Raw genomic sequence first — 21,612 nt, 5'->3', positions numbered from 1 at the left:
TGTGCCAAATTGAGCAATCCTCCCCATTGGGAAGTTGTTTCACTTATTCCTGTTGGGAAATTGCAGCCGACCTTTCTGGTGGCCGGGAGAATTCCTACATTAACAAATGCTCTCCTCTGTTCCCAGCTTAGAGGGGGTTTTGTCCTCTGAAAAGTGAGAGGGACAAAGATCCCGCTTGCTCTGCCCCCAGTGCTCTGTTTGGGGCAAGATCCCAAATATTTTGAAAATATTTTGGAGGTTGTAGACTTGGATTTCTAAGGCAGGGCGAGAGTTGGTGTTTTTCAAAGAGAGTCAGGAGTAAGAATTCACTTTTTGCCTCTACAGGATTTGGTAAATAAAGTGTCTTTTTCTACAACCATGGGCACAAGTGGGGAACACCTAGGACTGGTAAGGGCCAAGAGCCCAGGTGGGTAGACAAGGAGATGCCCAGGAACAATTGCCCCACCTTTAGGGAGCCCGTGAGAGGCCTGTTCTGCCTGGCCTTGAAGGGGAAGGCTGTTGTGTGTCTTAGATCTAAGCAAGGAGTGCTTGGTCAAGAGAGCCAGAGGATGGCTTAGTGTGAGAGAATGAATGGATGGGTGCCGAATGTTAGTCCTGCATCTCTTCTCCTCTTGTCATCTTTGCGGCATGGAGAGGTTTCCAGCGGCTGTGTTGGTCCATTGATGTGGCTTGTGCTCAGGTTGCCTGTCGGGCCCTTTTCCCACAGCCCATGGCTGGAGCAGGGTGGCCAAGCCTGGACCTGAGGCAGATTTGCCCTTTCTAAGGCATAAGGCCACAGGCCAGGAAGCAGGAAGAGGGCCCAGCAAGGCCAGGGAACTGAGGCTCATTGAGGCACCGCGGGAGCCCCATTCCCTCCTTATGTGGGCTTTTCCCCATTTTGGTGAGTGAGTGACATGGGCCATAGGCTCAGATCAGGTCAGTGAGGATCCTGAGAGTAGATGAGGGACAGACCCGGGGCAGCTAGGTGGTGCAGTGGATAGAGCACCGGCCCTGGATTCAGGAGGACCTGAATTCAAATCCAGCCTCAGACACTTGACACTTCTAGCAGTGTGACCCTAGACAAGTCACTTAACCCTCATTGCCCCTAAGGGAGGGGAAAAAAAAAATGAGGGACAGACCACTGACTGTGGCATCCATCTTTTTTTTTTTTTTTTAAGTGAGGCAATTGGGGTTAAGTGACTTGCCCAGGGTCACACAGATAGTAAGTGTTAACTGTCTGAGGTGGGATTTGAACTCAGGTATTCCTGACTCCAGGGCCGGTTCTCTATCCACTGCACCACCTAGCTGCCCCTGGCGTCCATCTTGAAATACCCTTCCACGAACTTCTGAAAAGACAAAGGGACTTCGCACAGGTGAAAAGCTAATCCCAGGATTGGTGCAGACCACCCAGGCCGAGGCCAGAGGCACATTTGGTGGTGATCCCCACGCCTGCCAACGGACAGCACCATATCCAGATATAACCAGCTCTCTCCAGGACCTTCCTCCTCCTGTTGAGGGCACCCCTGTCCCCCTCCTCCAGTCACCCTAGACCCTGTGGTCTCTGCATCCTGCCCCTTCTCTGGGCTCCCCATCACTAGCAGGCCTATATCTTCATCACCGCTCACCTAGACCATGACAGCAGCCTCTTAATTGGTTTCCTGCCAGAGCCCCATCAGCCACTCAGCTGACGAAGCGGGATTCAGTAAGCATCAGCCTGACTGCCTCACTCCCAGCTCCCTGGTACAGTCTAGTAGAAACCCCTCTGTCCCCAGCCTGCGTTGCCAGGCTGCTCACAGGACTCTCCTCTGTGCACACACACACACACACACACACACACACACACACACACACACACACACACACACACACACACACACACACCCCTAGCCCAAGCTGGCCACCTGCTTGTTCCTCAGACACAGCGCACCACATCACTCCCTCTCCCTGCAGCTCAGCACCTTCTCCATGGAATCTTTCCCGCTTCCCCCAGCCACCTCCCCCATGTCTCCCACCCCAGCCACACTGTGAGCTCCTTAACAACAGGGACTGTTTCACTTGGGGTTTTGTCCCCACTGCAGGCCTGCTGCATCCTAGTGCATGATTGAAGGTCGGGTCAGTCTTATTAAGTGCCAACTGTGTACCCAGCCCACGGAGTGTCCTGGGGTTTACCAGGGCCAGGGGCCAATCATGTCTAGAATTTGGTTGGTCCTAAGCCTTCGGTGCCCAGTTTTCTTTCCAGAAAATGGCCCTGAGGGTTAGGCAGTAGATGGGGAGGGCCAGGGGGGCACCTTTTTCCAGTTATTTTCCTAGAATTTTTCCCAGTTGGGGGAAGCTAGGTGGCTCAGGGGATAAAGCACTGGCTTTGGGTTTAGGAGGACTAAGTTCAAATCCAGCTTCAGACATTTGACACTTACTAGTTGTGTGACCTTGGGCAAGTCACTTAACCTTCACTGCCCCGTGCAAAAAAAAAGAATTCTTCCCAGTTAATCAGTTGAGTGGGTATGGCCTGCCAGGCTTGAGGTTCCATAGTCAGACAGCCTGCATGGGGGCACCTGCACCTTCATGCCACCAGACACGCCCTGCCAGCCTTCTGATAGGGAAGGAGCTCAGCTGAGGCAGGGCCCAGGGGGCAGGTGGCCTTCTGTAAGTCCTGCATGGAAGCCAGATGCTGTGTGCCGGGCGGAGCCGAGGTGGGGAGAGCAGGTGGCCTTGGGCCTGAGCATGTTACACTGTTCTCCCAGTCGGGCCCACGGAACCGTGGTAGCTCTGTCTGCACTTGAGAGGTGCCTGTGGCTTTGTTTGGCTTCCCATTGAGCTGCCGCTGGCTCTCTGGGCCTCAGGAGGGTCAGAGGGGGTGGATGGTGAGGTAGGAAGGCTCAGCCTTCTAGCTCTGAGAGTGGAGCATGAACAGGACCCTAGCTGCCATATATCCAGGTGTGCCTAGCCTGGGCGGAATCCCATGATGGTGACGAGAGGGCTCTGTTTCCTTCCTAGTAAACATTCAGGATGGAAGGGCTGGCTGGGGAAGTGCTGGAGGGGCCCCTGCGGGCCCTGGAGCTGGGGTTGGAGGCTCTTCCATTGCTGGAGGGGAGTGTGGGCAGGCCAGTAGCCCCCTCTGCCTCCCAGATGGATGAGCCACGCCCTCCACACCTGACCCAGTGATGCAGCAGGGCACCGAAGCCATTGGCTGGGTCGGTCCTGCTGGTCAGCATGCTGCTTTCCCAGGCTCTCTCCTGGGTAAGCCAGGGTTTGAGTAGCAGGACCCCCATTATCCATTAGGAGGCTCTCATCCTGGAGGCCGTCTGGGGAGCTGTGAGGACTCCCATGTTAGTGTGATGGGTTTGACCAGGCCGGGAGAGCCCTCTGCTGGTGGATGGCAGCATTGCTGGAGACAGGACCAACCAGAGGCCTGGTGGTTAGGGAGGTGCCTGCTCTGGGTGGGGTGTGGGGGCGGGGGGGGGGAGGAGTGTATCAGAAGGTGAGGGTGACCACTGAGCTTTGCCTAGGGCAAGGGAGCTCAGCACCTCCAGGGATTCTGCAGGAATGGGAGGAACCAAAGTGCAGAGCCGACACTGCCTCCCATCAGCTCAGCCCTGGCCTGGCTGCCTCTGATACCCCCAGAGCCTGGGGAGAGGGGGTGGGGGGCTGCTTAGGGCAGGCTGCCCGGCTAGACTGAAATCACAGAAAAGCAGAGCCCACAATGTGCCCTCCCCTGCCCTCAGCTCTGAGACACTCCTTGGAATTTTCAAGAGAAATGAAAAGGCATTTTATATAAAGAAAGTAATAGCATGGTTATAATAAGAGTCGGTTTTCTATTTTTAAGGGTTTTTTTAAGTACGATTATTATTTGGTCTGAAGCTGTGTTTTCATTGGCCTTCCCGGTATGGAAATTCCTTCTGAAAGACCTATCTGTAACAGCCCCCAATTTCTAGGCTTAGAGATTTGGCCAGGATGGGTCAGAGGCAGAGTGGGGACCCAGGGTTTCCCGACCAAGCCCCTTCTTTGTGAGGCTAGGCTGCCTCTCAGTGTGACACCAGGTTGTTATTTCTTTTCAAAATCACCAGTGATGCAAAAGTCCCCCACAGTCTAGTTGCTTACAGGCCTGAATCTCCAGCTATGGACAGGGCTGGTGCTGTTGTCAGTTCTGGGACCTCCGGGAAACAAGAATGGATCAAAAGCCTCCCATTCTTAGAGCTTTCAAACAAATACTTTGTACGGGTCCTTTTAGGGCAAGGCATAGTTTTCAGCTTTGTGGAATCAGGAAGCAAGCATTGAATGTTTGCTGTGTGTCCAGAGCTCAGGATAGAGCTAGAAGCCCTGAGAAGCTTACTCGAAAGGTGGGGAGAGAGGTCTGGTGGGTGGGGCTGGTGGGAAAGTCTAGAGAAAGATGGCAGGTCTAGGCCCAACCTTTTTTTTTTTATAAGTTATTTCTTTTTCTTTTCTTTTTTTTGGCGGGACAATGAGGGTTAAGTGACTTGCCCAGGGTCACACAGCTAGTAAGTGTCAAGTGTCTGAGGCCACATTTGAACTCATGTCCTCCTGAGGGCTGGTACTTTATCCGCTGCACCACCTGTCTGCCCCCTGGGCCCATCCTTAATGGGGAAGTTCCCAGAGGAACTCACTGGTGGGGGAGGAGGCTGAATAAACATGGTCCCCCCCCAATCTCTTATCTTCTCTTTATCATTAGCCCGAATCTAGCACTGGAAATCAGATGGGGGCAAGTGTGAAAACAGTGGAGATCCAGACCTCTTTCCAGACCTCCCTGTGCTGTAGAACATGTCCTTCCTCAGAGGGCAGAAAGGCCACTTATCTTTATGCAAAGTGAACTGCTTCTCAGGGCAACTCTCTGGCTCCCACGGGCCCTGCTCTTCGCAAATGCCCCATCTCTGTGTGGCTGATGGCTCTCTAGGAATGCCAGGCATGCATGGCATGGCATCCTGGCCATAAACAGCTCCCAAACAGTTTCTGATGGATGACTCTCAGGCCTGCTCTGAAAGAACATGGCGGTGCTGAGACCTTGCCCTTTGGCAAGGGGGAGGGGGCGTCAATCTGCCTCCTCTGGTTTTCTGGGGCTTCCCCACAGTTTCCTCAGTTGTCAGACATGGATCGCCAGCCACTGCCTGCAGCCACTCGGCCAGTGTGTTTCAAGGCTGCTCTGAGCCTAGAGCACATTGCCAGAATCCCTCTTAGCCTGACGCCATTCCTGCCCCTGGTGCCTGCCCAGCCTCATCCTGGTTCAGACCCTGTGTCTTGCCTTTTGTCTCTCAAGAGGAAGCGTTCCCTGCTCTCTCCCTGCCCTTCCACTTTGGGGCTCACGCCACCCACTGGAGCAGAATCTCCCCTTTGGCCACAGGGGTCGGCCCCCATTACCTCGGCCCTGCTGACCCAGGAGCCTTCGTGGTAGGCTCAGGGTGAGCTCACGGTGCTCACAAAACCCAAGCCTGCCTTCTTTTTGTCCTAATTGTAGGCTCTGTGGTGAAGGCTCCCATGATGGAAGCTTATCCCCGCCTCTTCCCTCCCCCCCCCCCCCCCCCCCCCGACAGAGAACCTGAGCAGTGGTTCTTGTGGGGCCTTCCCGGAAGGGCCTTGGGCAGCAAGGCAGAGTGGAGGCCCAGACAGGTTGGACTTGCCCATGGTGTGGAGGAGACTGAGTCCCGCTCTGATTTCAGATCTGAATCTTAGAGTCACTTTTATTGATGGAGTCCGAGCAGGTCCCACCAGAACAAGCATCTCAGGCTGAGGCAGGAGCTGTGATTCCTGTTGTTTGTCACAGGGATAAAGGACCTGCTCCTGATCACAGTAGGTTGTGAAAGACTCAGTCCGGGACCTGTCTGCTGTGCTCCTGGCCTGGTCACCAGACTGCGCCCCGAGTCTCTCGAGCTTCATCTGTGTGTGCTGCTCTTTGTCTGGTTGATGTGTCCAGTGTGCATCACTGGCTGGGCCGCGTGACACCACCGGGACACAGACGGACTGGAGGCCACTTGTCATCCTGCTTTTGACCCCATGCCGTTTCTGTCCAGGGACTCGTGCCCTCCTGGGAACAGAGGATGAGGCATCTCTCCTGGCCAGGATGCAGAGAGGCATATGCTCAGCACTGGGGAAGGGCCAGGCTCGTTATTGGCCCTCTCCTAGCAGAGCTGCCACAGTAAACAGAACATGGGAAACCTCTGGGTTCAGATTTAAAGTGAGAACATCCATGCCCCACCCTGAGGTGGAGAGCGTGTGTCCGAGGGGTGGCTGCTGGGATGCTGAAGGGACGGCCTTGTGCTCCTCTCACGGGAGGTTCAGTGGAAAGGACCGGCGCCGAGGGTCGTGGGGCTGCCTCCCTGTCTGGAGGGCTCTGCATGGGAGAGAGAGCCCCAGAGCGGGGTTAGAGTGGCAGAGAGGCAGAGCAGCCCAGGCCGTCACCAGACAGAGCGATGTCTGGAGGGCCGGTGCTCTTTATCAATCAAAAACTTCATTAAAGACTATGAAAACAATGAGACAACATATCTAAATTTGTGGGACAGTCAAAGTAGTAATAAGGAGACATTTTACATGGCGATCAGGCGTGGGGGATTGTGTGGGTCAGGAAGAGTGACTTCTCGAGCCCCTTCCAGCTGGGGGGCCTCCGGGCTTCGGGGACAAGAGTCAGCTTCTGTCCCTCCCTTCTCCTGGCCTCCCCCCCCCCAACTGCTGTTGTTCCAGGCAGAGGCCGGCTGGCTGCCATGTATTGGGGATTCCTCTTCAGGCACGACTTGGGCCACGTGGCAGCCCTGAAATGCTGTGATTTGTGAACAGGGACTTTTGTCAGGCAGGAGATGGGGTCCTAAGCCAGGGCACGGCTCCTGTAGTTTTCAAGGAAAAGCAGCAGAGAAGAGTTCTGTGAACTTTGCTCCAAGCTTTCATTTTGGTCTTCACTGGTGATCTCATCAGTGGAAGGACCTTCCAGCATGGAAATGCCCTCTCCTGAGGTAGATCAGTGATCTACTGCTGTCCCAGCGAATGTCTTGGAGGCGGTGAGAGGTTAACAATTGACCATGTCATGCTGTCTCTTAGAATCATTAAAAGGAAGTTTATATTTTGTTTTCAGGGAGCAGGGCAAAGGGAGAACCTGGATCTCCCATAGCCAGTCAGCAGTCTTTTTTTTTTTTTTCTTGGTGAGGCACTTGGGGTTAAGTGACTTGCCCAGGGTCACACAGCTAGTAAGTGTCAGGTGTCTGAGACTGGATTTGAACTCAGTCCTCCTGAATCCAGGGCCTGGTGCTCTATCCACTGCGCCACCTAGCTGCCCCAGCAGTCATTTATTAAGCAGCAGCTTAATGGCCAGGGGCTGGAATGAAGAGCAGTTGTTGCCCTCAGGAGGCTTAGATTCTTCTAGTCCAAGCTGGGGAGTCCTAGCACCCCAAGGAGGGGCAGCCAAAAGCCCAGAAGCCAAGGCCTGGGGCTCTGGGAGGCCCGTGAAGAAAGCATGGCTCTGTGGGTGGCCACCTTGGCTTTCTGTGGCTGTTCAAAGCTCCTGACCTTTTAGAAGCCTCCCTTTCCAAAGCTTTGTTCTGTCCCTGTGACAGCAGAGCTATTGTTGGCTAACATTTACCGAATGCTAGCACAACCTTTGAAAAATACCATGTTTTCATTACATGATTGATATTGGCTTACCTGGAAATAATGACTCCTGTGTTGTGAGATTACAGGTCTCATAAAGCGCGGCTTAAACGCATCACTGTGGTTTTGTAAGATGGGGAAATTTCCCTGTGAGTTGAGTGGGGCGATTCCTCTTTGGAGGTCCATTTCCTTCGAGGTGCTGAAGCCTAGCTGCATCTAGAGATTGGCGTGCTCATGCCACGCTCGCTTAGTAGCTGCCCACAGGTTACCAGCAGGAACCAGGCCTGCTTTGATTTTATTTATACTGAGGATCCTATGTCCACAGAGGAGCTAAGTAATCAGCTACAAGCTTGGTCCAGTCGTGGAAGAAGAAAAGAGGACACTTTAAGGATTGTTTTATGATCCTTGTGTGGCTCTGTTGCTGTAATCTGAGAAAGAGCTCCTATGAGTGAATGAAAAAGCATTCAGGAAGCACTTACTATGTGCCCGCACTGGGCTAAGCTCTTGGGATGCAAGTACTAAAGCAAAGACAGTCCCTCCCTTGGAAGAGGTGGGGGAGCCAATACGTATGGGATCGCTGACCAGGGTGGGAGATTTGCTCAGGAAAGTTACAGGGCTGGTCAAGGCCACCACACGCCCCTTTGTAGGAGCAGAGGCAGGACTGCTGGGATTTGATTCTTGTCAAGGATGGGGTGGAGGAGGAGCAAGGTGTTTGGCAAGCACTTGATCAGGGAGTAAAGTGAAGCAAGGTTGGGGTCAGTCCAAGATAGTGGGTCCCCAGTCAAGTCAGCTCCACGGGGCTCCAAGGAAGGAGTTCTGGGACTGAATGGGTTAAGTCCTCATAAACACTGACTTCGTTGTGCTCTGTACACAATTCTTCTTTAAAGCCGGGCACATTGTTCTTTTGGCTTCAGCACTAATATATTTATGTAGCTGCGGCCGGAATGTGAAAATGCTTAGAAACATTTCAACAATACAGCCAAGAATTTGATTTGTAAAATGACAGAGAGCTTTTAGTATGACTGTGTTTCTATTTAAATTTCATTCTTATAGCAAGGGCATCTTGGTTGTGTTGTTAGGACCCCGTAAATCTGGACAGCAGAGAAACTGTCACTCGATGTTTAGTTCTCGGGGGCAAAGTTGATCTCCTTGTGTGCTCGCCAAGGAGTTTATGGGAAACTTCGGAGCCTGTTTCTCACTAAGGGGATGTGGGTGTAGTGTTTGTGCAAAGCCAGCACACCTTTACTAAAATGGTCCACTCGGCTCCTGCTTGCCAGCCTTCCAGATCTCTACAGACTCCAGGCAGTTGTGCAAATGTGTCATGGCCTTGAGAGGAGATCATATGTTTAGGTTCTGGGTTCTCATCCACACTTTCCAGCCCCCAGGCTTTGGGAGCCTTTTCATCCAGCCCCAGTTAGGACCGTGTGCTGCTGGACAGTGTACTTGGCGGGGATTTGCCCAAGAAGCCTCGTGACTGATACGCATCGATAAAACTTTGTAGGGCACTGACAACCTCGGGAAGAGTGAAGCTTACAGTGAAAATGGCTTCACAGTAGAAATTCTGTGGTATTTTAATGGAGTTCTTAGTCATATTAATGAAATGGTACCAAGAATCTACCTTTTTACCCCAATTATGGGTTATACTCACATCCACATGTGCTGTGGTGGGATGAGCCCTGAATTTGGAGGCTGAAGAGCCAGGGCACCACTTAGTAGCCTTGTGACCTTGGGGAGTCACTTCCTCTTTGGGCCTCACTTTACTCATCAGTAACAATGAGGAGGTTGGACCAGATGGCTCTGAGGTCTCCCCACTAGATCCTCTTTGTTGGCTCCCATTTGAGTTGGGAGCCATGTGAAAAAGACAAAAGAAGATCCCGAGCCTGAGGGGGCAAAAAGCAAGAAGGCTCCAAAGCAGTGGGAGGCTCTCAAGAAAATAAAACTTCTGATGACCTGAAATATCTTGATGAGGAAGAAAAGGGGGACACTCCTGTGGCTTCACAGAAAAATGAAGTTAAATCTAAAGGGACACTTCTCAAAGGAAGTGTGGGCAGGGAGCCCAGGCCCGGACACAGGGGCACCAAGAAGGCTGAGGCCTAGCACCAGCAAATTTCAAACAAATGCTAAGGAGGACAAGGAAAGGATCAACCCACCAGGTTGGCGGGGGGAGCAGTATGAGCCTTCCACAGAAGGAAAGGCCTCCCTGTGATCCCAGAGACTGTGGACCTGGGCGATGGGAGGAATGGCGGGCTTCCCACCAGAAATGAGGATGTCAGGAAGATGAAGGGCTGGTTTCCTTTTCTCTTTTCTTTTAAGGAGAAATAGCTTTAGACTGAAAAAGAAAGAACAAATTCCTTTTCTGAAGAAGTCAAAACCCAGAATGAATGGATGAGGCTCCTCTTCCAAACATGCCCATTTCTGTTGAGGACCTCGCCATTCTTCTGTGAACCCAAGTTCAGAGGCTCAGAACCCTTAGAGTCAGTCAGTTCCCAAGTGGTGCTTCTACAACATCCTGACTCTATCCCCTTCTCCCTGTTCATACAGTCACCGCCTCATTCAGATACATCACCTTTTGCCTGACTATTGCAGCTAGGCCCCCTTCTTTGATTTTTTTTTTCACTGATTCTGTGTCGTTTAAAAATCTAAATGTGGGTTCTAATCTGCACCCCCCCCCCAGTTTTTAGGGGAAACCGGCTAAAATCACTGATAAATTCACCAAAAGTTCAGGCTTTTAAGGGTTTATGAAAAGATATAAGGTGGTAAAGAGAGAGAAAGATTGAGAACAGATTTTAGTGGTTTACCTGTAGAAGGAAAAGTTTGTTAAAGGTAAATTATTGCGCTGCCGGCGTTTGGGGTATACAGCGTTGTTTTAACTGGTTCCCCAATTCTCTGCATGCAGGGGTTCCCGAATTAGCCTTGATTTTTCTAATGCTGTCATAATGTTCTTTATGATAGGAAATGTAGCGTTCTTTAGCATTGGTTTGTCGGTACCACAGATTTGCCATGGGGGGCTATTCCACCGATGAATGATTACATTCAGCTGGTGGTTCAGGGTCAGGTATAAAAAGCTTCCACACTCAGTTTGCTGAGAGTTCATGATTGAAGCAGGCTGGTGGCAGAGGACTTGAGGAAGAACCTAACCAGGCCGGAACTCTAGGCTAGATAGGCCTTTTCTTAACTTTCTGAACTCTACATGAATACCTGGTATGCTTTAATAAATACTTAATGCCCAAAGACTGGTGCTAAACCTTCTAATTTAAGGTGACCACACAATTTAGATTTTAAATGTCACAATTCCCTTGATATTTTTAGCCTTTTTGTTCCTTTAGATGAATTTCGTTATTTTTTTTTCTAGCTCTATAAAATTATTCTTGGGGCAGCTAGGTGGCATAGTGGATAAAGCACCGGCCCTGGATTCAGGAGGACCTGAGTTCAAATAGAGCCTCAGACACTTGACACTTACTAGCTGCATGACCCTGGGCAAGTCACTTAACTCTCATTGCCCAGCAAAAAACAAACCCCAAATAAAATTATTCTTCAGGAGTTTGGTATAGCACTGAATAAGTAATTTAGGTAGTATTGTTGTTTTTATTATATTGGCTCAGCCTACGCACAAGCAATTAATATTTCTTCACTTTTTTAGATCTATCTTTATTTGTGTGAAGTGTTTTGTTATTGTGTCTATATAGATCCTTTCTGTGTCTTGGCAAGTAGACTCCCAAACATCTTATGCTATTTGTAATTATTTTAAATACATTTCTCTTTTTATCTCTTCCTCTTGGGTTTTGTTGGTAACATATAGAAATATGCTGATAATTTATATGGATTTATATTAAATTTTTCAACTTTGTTAAAGTTGTCAACCATTTAATCTAGTTTTTTAGTTGATTCTCTAGGATTCCCATCTACCTATACCTATACCTATAACCTATAGAAAATTTTTCTTCCCTCTTTGAACCAGTTCATGTGAGAATGAGGTTCGAGTTTCCTGCTTCCCCCCATCATTTCCCTCCCCATTGTAATACTCTTCCTTGCATGCCTCTTTTATGAGATCATTTTTCCCATTCTTTCTCTCGCTTCTCCCAGTGAATCCCTATTTTTCACTCTTCCAGTATCTCTCCCCTTTTTTAAGATCATCCCAACATAATAGATTTACACTCATGCCCTCTGTCCCTCTACCTTCCCTAGTAATGATAAGATTCTTAGGAGTTACATGTTCCCATATAGGAATGTAAACAGATCAGTCCTAAGTCCCTTGTGATTTCTCATTCATGTTTACCTTTTTATGCATCTCTTGAGTCTTGTGTTTAAATGTTACATTTTCTATTTGGCCGCCGTCTTGTCATCCATCAGGAATGCTTGAAAGGCCTCAGTTTCATGAAATACCCATTTTTCCCCTGTAGAATTACACTCAGTTTTGCTGGGTAGGTTATTCTTGGTAATAATCCTGAGACCTAGAACTGGATAATGGCCTACAGAGCTTCCTGCCAAATGGTGCTCGGTTGTCTCTGTCTCCGGGTGCTCTGACTGCTGGTGCAGCTGCCATTTCCAAGGTCTACGGCTGGGGCACCTTCCACCCTGTCCCTCTTGGGGTGCTCCTGGTCAGCCCCTCCCCCAACATCTGCAAGCCTCCCTTTGTCTAAGCTTCCCTGGCCTGTAACAGTGACGCACTTTGACATTTTGTTGGCTTTTCACCCAGAATTCAACTGGGCATTTTCTGTGGTCATCTTGTAGAAGTTGTAGGGAAGATTTGGCAGTTGTGACCCTTCATTCTGTTGTCTTGACCCCGCCCTCCCGGAAGCTAGTTCTGAGGCCACCTTTTCTCCTCTCCAGCTGATCAGGGAGAATGAAGTCTTCATTAATATATTAGAAGTGGCTCAAGAAAATACCCCCCCACACACACACACACAATAAAATAAAAGGGGGCAGCTAGGTGGCCCAGTGGATAAAGCACCAGCCCTGGATTCAGGAGGACCTGAGTTCAAATTTGGCCTCAGACACTTGACATTTACTGGCTGTGTGACCCTGGGCAAGTCATGTAACCCTCGAGGATTGCTACACCAAAAAAAAAAAAAAAAAAGGAAAGAAAGAAAGAAAATACCAGATAGAGGAGAATCCTAACCTACTAGAAGGGTGGGACAATTTAACAGAGAGGGAGGGGGAAGAAGGAGCACTGACTATTAGGAGTGAGGGAGGAAGGGAAGAAGAAAGGAGGGCGAGAAGGAAGAAAAAGGAAAGGAAAAGGGAAGGAAGAAAGAACTAGCTAATACGATTGCTGTGTCTTACTCTTAGGGAGCTCATGTACATGTTAAGATCGATGATCAACGTTAAACAGGATATAAAACAGATGAACACTCTCTGGAGTCGTTTGCCATTGTCTGGAAGGATGTGCACCGTTCTTTTTCTTTTCTTTCTTTTTTTTTTTTTCCCTGTGAGGCAATGGGGGTGAAGTGACTTGCCCAGGGTCATGCAGCCAGTAAGTGTTAAGTGTCTGAGACCGGATTTGAACTCAGGTCCTCCTGACTCCAGGGCCCGTCCTCTATCTACAGCACCACCTAGCTGCCCCACACCATTCTTTTTCAAAGACCATAGACTTGAGTTTGATGGAAACGAGTCTTTAAGCCTGTGTTTTGCTGTACTGAGTCAGTTTATTTTTTGAAATTAAGCAGTAGGTTCTCATATTCTCTGAACCTATGGGTCAGCTATATGACTGTCATGGAAAGTCGGCCTGTTTTCATCTTTCCTGTTGAGGATCTCCTCCTGCAGGGTTCTGTAGGTGGATTTCAGGGGGGCCTTGAACTTGGATGAGAAAAAATAATTATACCTTTATTTTCACTCTAACTGGAAATGAGCATTTCCTTCACTTTTTAAAAAACGTGATTCTAAGTCGGGACCCATAGATTTCACCAGATTGCCCAAGGGGCCATGACACACAAAACCTAAGAACCTCTGTCCTTGTGGATAGAAAACAGAGATGGGGAGTCAGGAAGATCTGGGTTCAGATCCTCCCTCTGACACGCTGGCCATGTGAACACCTTGTACTGTTGGAAGGAGTTTCCTTAACCATTGGACTTTTGTAGGATACAGTGATCAGAGTGCTGTCCAACAATAATAATTAAGAGTTTCACAGTGCTTTACGGGTATTATCGCATTTATTTAAGCAGGTCAGGTTGAAGCAGTTGTAATCATACCCAGTGTTTTCCAAACTTCTTTAATCCTTTCTCCTCGTTTGGCCGTAATTTTGACCCAAACAGTCAATGATCTGCCAATGGATGGTTATTTCTGACCTTTAGTGAGCCTACTTGGTACTGGGGCCACCAAAAGAAAACCAGAATACTTCCTGCCCTCATGGAGCCAATAACTCAGTGCTCCTCCCAGACCGTATTCATGCCACGTGGGTGGGAGACTTGTGAGTCCTCTGTAACATCCACATGCAGGCTGTTGTTGCATGAACCTATGATCTTCTGCAGGGAATTTCCCTGCCCCCCCCACATCAAAGTTCTTCCAGCTGATGCCAATCAAAATTTAATGGTCCCGGCACGTATGTGGACTTGGTTAGGAGGGGTGGGTGAGAGCATGCAGGGTCTCACGAGCTCCTCCTCTGCAGCAGCTGTGGTCTTTTTGTCTCTGTCCCACTAACAAGGCATGACGATCCACTGTCCCACGAGATTACCTTTATCCTTGCCTTTGGCCCCCAAATAAAACGAAATCCACCAACTCCTCCATTTGGGTCTCCAAGGAGGCCTTGCCACTCCTTCCATTGAGCCACAGTCGCCTGGCATCTGCTGATTTCATTCAGTCCTTCTCCTTACTGGTGGTTGGGCAGTGATCTTACCTTAATGATGATTGATCCCAAAACATAAGAATATACCCTGTGGGTCTCTTTTCCTCTTCTGTCCCTGCTGATAAAAGGAGGCTTCACGGAGCTGAATGACAGCTGCTACTTTTTGCTTCCTGGGGATGTGCCTCGCTGCTCTAGACTAGGGTGGGCCTCAGCAAGCTGATCTTCCACCCCAGTGGAAGCTGCCAGAGCTTAGAGCCCACTGCTATTCCTCTGAGAACCCCGGGTCAGTCCTCTCCCCACCACAGGGAGGCACGCTCCCAGAATGCCCAGTGGTGATAGGTGAGGCGGCCCCTTTTATCAGAGCTCTGCTCTGTGACCTGGGCCTGTCTTATGGATGATATTTAAACTCCCCTTTCAGAAATGCTGCAGCAGCTGCATCAGCAGCTGGTGGAAGCAGAACGCAGGACCATGACCTACCTGAAGCGCTACAACAAGATCCAGGCTGACTACCACAACCTCATTGGGGTCACAGCTGAGTTAGTGGATTCTCTGGAGGCCACCGTGAATGGCAAGATGGTGAGTAAGAGTCTCGAGGAAGGCCTTGTGGTCCCTGCAGTGCTGAGGGCAGCCCTCGGGGGCAGCGGGAGGCCAAGAGAGGGAGAAGTGAAGTAACCCAGCCTGGGGCCTCACCCCCAGCCCTAGTGTGAGATGGATGAGACGAGGTGTGAGAAAGGCAGAAAGAAAGGGTCAGAGGCCCGGTCAGGCCTCTGGAAAGCTTTGATACCCTCATCTGTGAAATGGGAATATCCTTGTGCATACTCTGTAGTGCCCTGAGTGAGATGGTCCTTCAGAGCCCCTGCAGACAGGCTGTGTAGACAGCTCCTCACCCCATTGACTGGGTGAGCACGCCCAGCAGCAGAGAGCCAGGATCCTTTCTACCGCTTAGTCTCCTGTGGCAAGCGCATCTACCTGCCCATTGGGTTGTTTTCTGCACTGGGGCTGCCTTCCCGTACCCTGTTCCTGCATATCCAGTTGTGTGACTTCTAAGAGAGGGTCCTCCCACCATTGTTGGGGTGTTGGTCAGTTGGCTTAGGCCGGCTCCCTTTCACTGGGATCTCTTCCCTGTCATTGGGGTATCTTCCCAATCTCTGCCTCACAGACTTACACTTTGTGTCTTGGTCATTGTTGTCGTTCTGAGCCTATGATTTTATCGGTGTGGGGAACTCCAGCAGAGAAAGCACCTTCCTCCAATGCAGATAGGCACCATTTCAGGGCGCTGCCTTGGTTCTCCATCCATATGGCCACAAAAAGCAGCCCGCTCAACAGGCCTCATCCCCTCAAGAGGGGATGTGGGACACATGTAGACATGGCTTCAGAAACTTCATCTGAATCAAATTCAAGGAAGAGGGACGGATGATGGAGACCAAACCGTGTGGGTCAGGAAAGACAATTGAGACTACCTAGGGCATTCTCCTCGAGCCTGCTGTCTGAGGCCGACTGCCGCCCAGCTTGGGGCCTTGTGGCCCGGTGGTACTTAGGCTGGAGGACGGATTTCCTTCTAAGAAAACTTGTAGCCATTTCCACTTTGCAGATTTCCCCTGCCTGTAGCAGCCTTCAGAAATGTATTGCTGCTTCTAAAAGACCCAGAGATGACCAAAATGTGTGGCACGTGGAAGTTTGCCACACACTTGGCCTGGGCTCTTATAGGAGGGGTTCCTTCCTCCCCATTTTGCAGATATAGAAACTGAGGCTCAGAAAGATCCAGCTCCTGTTCCCTCAGAGAGTTTAACTGTGATCTCAGCCTCTGATTATCATTCTGAAGTTTCATCTGTTCTTATACAGTGATTTGAACCGGACCCCAAGCCCACGTGGCTTCAGAGCTGGTTGTGAGATGTACCGAGTAGGAGATGTTGAGCCTCTGTAGCCCAGAGCCTCCGGCATAGACAAGTTCCAACAGAGCCAGCGACGAGAAATTGCAGCACGAGTAACTCAGCTTCTCGGTAGATTTGGAATAACGTTACAGAAACGTCAGCTGTAGGCCCAAGAGCCAGGTTAACAAGAGTTTGACCCGTGCCTTTGAAAATGCCCCTTTCTTGTGAGGCATCATGCTTTGTCCTGTGCGTCGTGTCTGGAGCAGGATGGGCTGATTGCCCTCCTTCATGGAGAGCTGACTGGGCTCATGGAGGGCCCTCCTTCCCCTAACTCGGAGCACTTTTGTCCATCCCGTAGATCACTCCAGAGTATCTGCAGAGCGTCTGTGTTCGTCTCTTCAGCAACCAGATGAGGCAGAGCTTAGCGCACAGCATTGACTTCACAAGGCCAGGAACGGTGAGTTTGCTCAAGGTGCAGATTGTGGCTCATAATAGAAAAGTATAGCTCAGAAATAAAAGACCACAGAGCAGTCTGGTCCCAGAGAGCCCGGCAGGACCCTTCCAGATGCCTCTGGAGACACAGGCCCTCATCCGACTGGCCCTGCTTTGTCAAGCTTTCCACGTGGATGTCCTTGGTCACCTTCCTCCTCTGTAAAGTGAGGGGTTCCGGGCTGGGCCTGACTCATCCAAGCTCCACATGGGAACGACATGAGATGCTTGTAGGCCATTCATCATTTCCCAGGGGAGCTTTGCTTAGCCGTAGCAGGATGTTCTCTGAGAACGCCTGGCATAGAGTCTGCCGAGGGAAGCTGCCCTGCCTTTGAGTTGGGGGGGACAGTCCTCTGGTCATGCTTTAGAGGCTGGAGCCCCTCCTATCTTTTTGTATTCAGTGACCCCGTAGGGACGTCAGTGACTGGTCAGTTTCAGTTCTAAGACAGAAGAAGTGGAGCTTGCCTGGAGGTGGGGGTGAGGACGTCACCGTCCCTGCACCCTCTACCTGTAAACTCTGTGATCACCCGCCGGGATCTGACCCTCTCCTGGGGGCTCCCCAGAAAACTTGATTTGGGGCCTTCAGTTCCACTCCATGTACAGTCAGCCTTGTCTCCTACTTCATCTCTCCCCCTTCTGACCCAGCCACTTCCACTTCTAAGTGAAGCTTACTAGCTGTGTGACTCTGGGCAAGTCACTTCAGCCTGCTAGACTCAGTTTCCTCATCTCTAAAATGGGGACATGCTAGAGAAGGAAATGGAAAAACCGCTCGTTGTCTTTGCCAAGAACATTCTGTCTGAAAAAGGTTCCTCTGTGCCCGGACTTTGTAGGGCTTTTAGCATAAGTGTCGTACTTTGCAAAGGCTTGTTCTGCCTCTGTGGAGATCACGTGGTTTGGGGTGTTTTGGGTTTTGGCATGATTAAGTATGCTGATGATTTTCCTAAAGGTGAACCATCCTTGCATCCTTGGTCTAACTTCCACCTGATCCTAATGAACATTTCTTGGATAAATTGCTATAGTCTGTGTGATGTTTTCATGAACGATATTGGCTAATAATTTTCCTTCTGTTCTATCTTTCCTGGTTTAGGTTTTAGGACTGTATTTGTCTCATAAAAATTCTAGTAGTGTGCTTTCTTTTCCAGTTTTTGAGAATAATTCATGAAGTATGGGTGCTATAAAAGTTCGATAGGATTCTCCTGTACATGCATCAGGATGCCTTCCACTCCTCTTAACTCTTCTCCAGGGCCTCTTCCTGCTTTCACTTTCTTGGACTGCTTTGGACTGCCTTGTGGGTGGCCTTTTACCTGGGGGATGATGGAAGCTTTTTATTTAGAATTTTATTTTTTCCCCCGATTACATGTAAAAACAAATTTTAACATCCATTTTTAAAACTTTGTGTTCCAAATTCTCTCCCTCCCCTCTCCCAGAAGGCAAGCAGTTCAATAAAAGTTACATGTGTGTAATCATGCAAAACATGTTCATATTGGTCAGGTGGTGAAAGAAAATGCACCCAAAAACCTCCAGAAAAATAAAGTAAAAAAATCACACTTCAATCTGTATTCAGACACCATCAGTTCTTTCTCTGGGGATGGATTGCATTTTTCATCATAAGTTCTTCAGAGTTGTCTTGGATCATTGTATTGCCGAGAATAGCCAAGTCATTCACAGCTGATCATCTTACAGTCTTGCTGTTACTTTGTACACAGTACATTTCACCTTGCATCAGCTCACGTCTTTCCAGATTTTTCTGAGAGCATCCTGCTCATTCTTTCTTAGAGCACAATGGTGTTCCATCATAATCACATACCACACACGGTTTGTTCAGCCATAACCCAATTGATGGGCATCCCCTTGATTTCTCATTCTTTGTCACCAGAAAAGAGCCACCATAAATATTTTTGTCCATATAGGCCCTTTAACTTTTTGGTTTTTATCTCTTTTGGGGTACCAACCTAGCAGTGGTGTGGCTGGATCAAAGAGCATGCAGGGTATTCTAGCCCTTTGGCCATAGTGCCAAATTTCTCTTCAGGGTGGTTGAATCAGTTCACAACTCCACCAACAGTGCACTGATGTCTCATTTTCCCCATATCCCCTACGTTTTTCATTTTCCTCTGCTGTCCTATTATCCAATCCAGTAGGTATGATGTCATTCCTGTAGGGACTTATTGGGACTTGCATCTTTCTAATTAATAGTGAGTTAGAACATTTTTTCCATACGGCTATAGATAGCTTTGATAATTTCATCCCAAAAGCTTTTTATTAAAGGGCCTGGTTATCTGAATCCTGACTGCACCAGGCCTGGAGCCACCTGGTCAGTAGCAGGTCTTCAGTTCTAGCTTTCCCGCATCTCTGGAATCCGTGGTCCTCCTTGCACCCCACCAGCGGCCACCATTAGTGTCAGCCCTGTGTGGATGATTGCCATGGTCCCCTCCTTGGTGTCTCTAGCAGCAGCCTCTCCCTCCCCTCCCCTGTCAGCGCCCCTTCAGAATGGGACCTCAGCCCATCTGGTTTCCTGGCTCTTCCCTAACCTTGGCCTTTCTCATGGCTGTTCCCCAGGGCTCCTTCCTCCCCTCTGCTACTTAGAATCTTTGTCTTCCCTTAAGGCTCACCTCCGATGCTGCCTCCAGGAAGCCTTCCCTGATTCCCTGGTTGGGAGGGCTCTTACTATCCCTGATGGAGAGATTCCTCCTTTAGATCATCTTCTATTTACTCTTTGTGACTGTGTAGGCTGGAAATTCTAGATGATGGAGACAGTTTGGTTTTGCTTTTGTAGCTCTAGCCCTGAGCACACAGTGGGAACTTAACCACACTTGCTGAATTGAATTTTCGGTCCAAATGATCACAAACACCCAGTAGGTCTAATGCGCTCACCCTTTAAGTAAGGAGCAAAGGTCCATCCCTCAAGCCAGGAGGGTCAAGAGAAGCATTTTGTTTTCTGCTTCCACACAGGTTGACATGAAAACAGTTTCAATCTTGGTTCAAAGACTTTTCAATTGTGTTCAGAATGTTATGTTCCGATGCCAGTGACACTGAAAACAGTTCCTAAAGGAACCTGCTAAGCCAGCTAGGGAACTAAGCCCGTTCAGTTTTACGTTTTTATCCTCAATTTGGATGAAAGCAGAGGTGGCTTGTTTCCAAAGTGGGCAGGTAACCAAAGCCTAGGGGGATGGTCCACAGACAATGGAGTCAGCATCTGCCAACTACGGCCACGGTCTACATCTGCTCAGAGGGGATTGAATAGGGCCAAACACAAAGTTCTGCCCTTTGTTTTAAGAAATCAGCTGCCCCCAGACAGAACGGGGGCAGACGGTCTAGACAGTCATTCTGGGGAAAGATTTGGGGGGTTTTAGTGGCTCACTGTGAACTCACGAGCCTTTAAGGTCAATTCCCGCTCCGATTCTGTGGAAAATCCCAGATGTGCAGGACCCGTGGCTGGGTCAGAATTGTGGTTGTCAGCTTCAGGGGCTCCTCGATGCCTTCAGGATCCTTTTCTTCTATTTGTTCATTTTCCCAGCCTGTATCTTGACTTTTAATTCCATGCTAAAATGGGGTTCTGCCTCCAGAGTGGAAGGTCATGGTCCCAAGTTTCAGATGTTTTATGCAGCTGTTTTCAGAAATGATTCTGGGGACCTGTAAGTTTTCAGTTCTTCCAGTATGGTAAGATCTAGGAAGAGATGTGGTCACTACTCTCCTGGCCTGGGCTCTGATCTGTGAGTGACCACAAGCACTCTTTTTTCCCCCTGGAACTGTGATAAAGGTCCTTGCTCCCTGTGACTACAAGCCCCTCCTTGCCTTGGGACTGAGACCCAGGACTGTGACCCAGATCCAAGGATGGACGATGTAACAGAGTCCTGCCCCTTGTGTCAGCAAAGGGACCCCTGTCATCTGACCAGTTGTTCAAGCCCTTTATTTCTGTGGACTGAGAGATCCAGAAGCAGCTTTTGCTGCCACTAATTCAGTTGCCCCCCAAGGCCCGCTGCTGGTTGACCGGGACGTAAGGCTGGGCTGGACTATATACTCCGCTTTCACTCCAGTGCCACAGAACTTTCCTACCAACCTTCTAAGTTGTTTTGGGCTGGAAAATTGTTTCACCCCATCCTGCTCCAGAATTTGTTCTGAGGCATTATTTAAAGTTCTGGAGAGGTTTGGGGGAGCTCAGGCAAAACTGCCTCTTCTCTGCTATCTTGGCTGCAGCCTTCCTCTTCACCTTTTCCAAAGAAATGGCACACCATTCTTAGAGATACTGAATAAATTGTTGCTAAATGTTGGTGAACGCTGTCTCCAGCATCCCCTCATTTACGTTTAGTCTGTCATGACATGTTCGTACTGAAGCCATCCCAGCCAGAAAGGTCCGAGGCCTTCGTCAGCCACTTCTTTCATGCTGCATGTTGGATTTTTCCCAGCAGTCAAAGTCAGATTATTGGCCTTTCTCTTCTGGACATTAGCCCTTCTCCAGTCCTTTGGTTCCTGGGCCGTGATCTAGGATCTTTGCGATGTCACTGAATGTCTCCAGAGTCACGTTGGTCAGTTCTCCCAGTAGCTGAGAAGGTGGCTCATCTGAGTTGTAGCCAAGTAGACGACGGCTTGCTCTCTCTTGTCCGCTGAGTGTCAGCTCCTTCTTGGCATCTCTGCTCCCTCCTTCCCAAACCAAGGGTCATTCTCCTCGGCAGAGGAAACAGAAGAAGAGGAATTGAGTGGTGGCTCCACCTTCTCTCTGCTTGGCGTCATCCTCACCGTCCCCTCCAGTCCTCCTGGGGTATCGTCCCTTCTTGCCCCGGTATTTAAATGGCCTCTTTTTGTTGTCCCAGCCTCCTTGCCTGGCACCCTCTGAAGCACCCTCTTAGCACTGACCAGGCCCTGTTCCCGTCCTCCATGCCCGTCTTCATCAGCTGCTCGCTGAGTTCTCTG

At 49.6% G+C, this 21,612-nt stretch overlaps 1 protein-coding gene across 4 annotated transcripts in view; it reads left to right on the top strand.

Moving 5' to 3' along the window:
* ARMC9 (armadillo repeat containing 9) overlaps window positions 1–21,612 on the top strand; it is a 128,159-nt gene that overhangs the window by 21,636 nt on the left and 84,911 nt on the right. For all 4 annotated transcript variants that reach the window (XM_043964291.1, XM_043964289.1, XM_043964288.1 and 1 more), the window contains 2 exons: window positions 14,763–14,920; window positions 16,574–16,672. In XM_043964291.1, coding sequence (XP_043820226.1) covers window positions 14,763–14,920; window positions 16,574–16,672 — 257 coding nt within the window. The remainder of the gene's footprint in view (window positions 1–14,762; window positions 14,921–16,573; window positions 16,673–21,612) is intronic.

This window comes from Dromiciops gliroides, chromosome 4 (assembly GCF_019393635.1).
Source record: "Dromiciops gliroides isolate mDroGli1 chromosome 4, mDroGli1.pri, whole genome shotgun sequence".
Classification (NCBI taxonomy): Eukaryota; Metazoa; Chordata; class Mammalia; order Microbiotheria; family Microbiotheriidae; genus Dromiciops; species Dromiciops gliroides.
The sequence above is the reverse complement of the archived record's forward strand: the minus strand, read 5'-3'. Positions and strand labels throughout refer to the sequence as shown.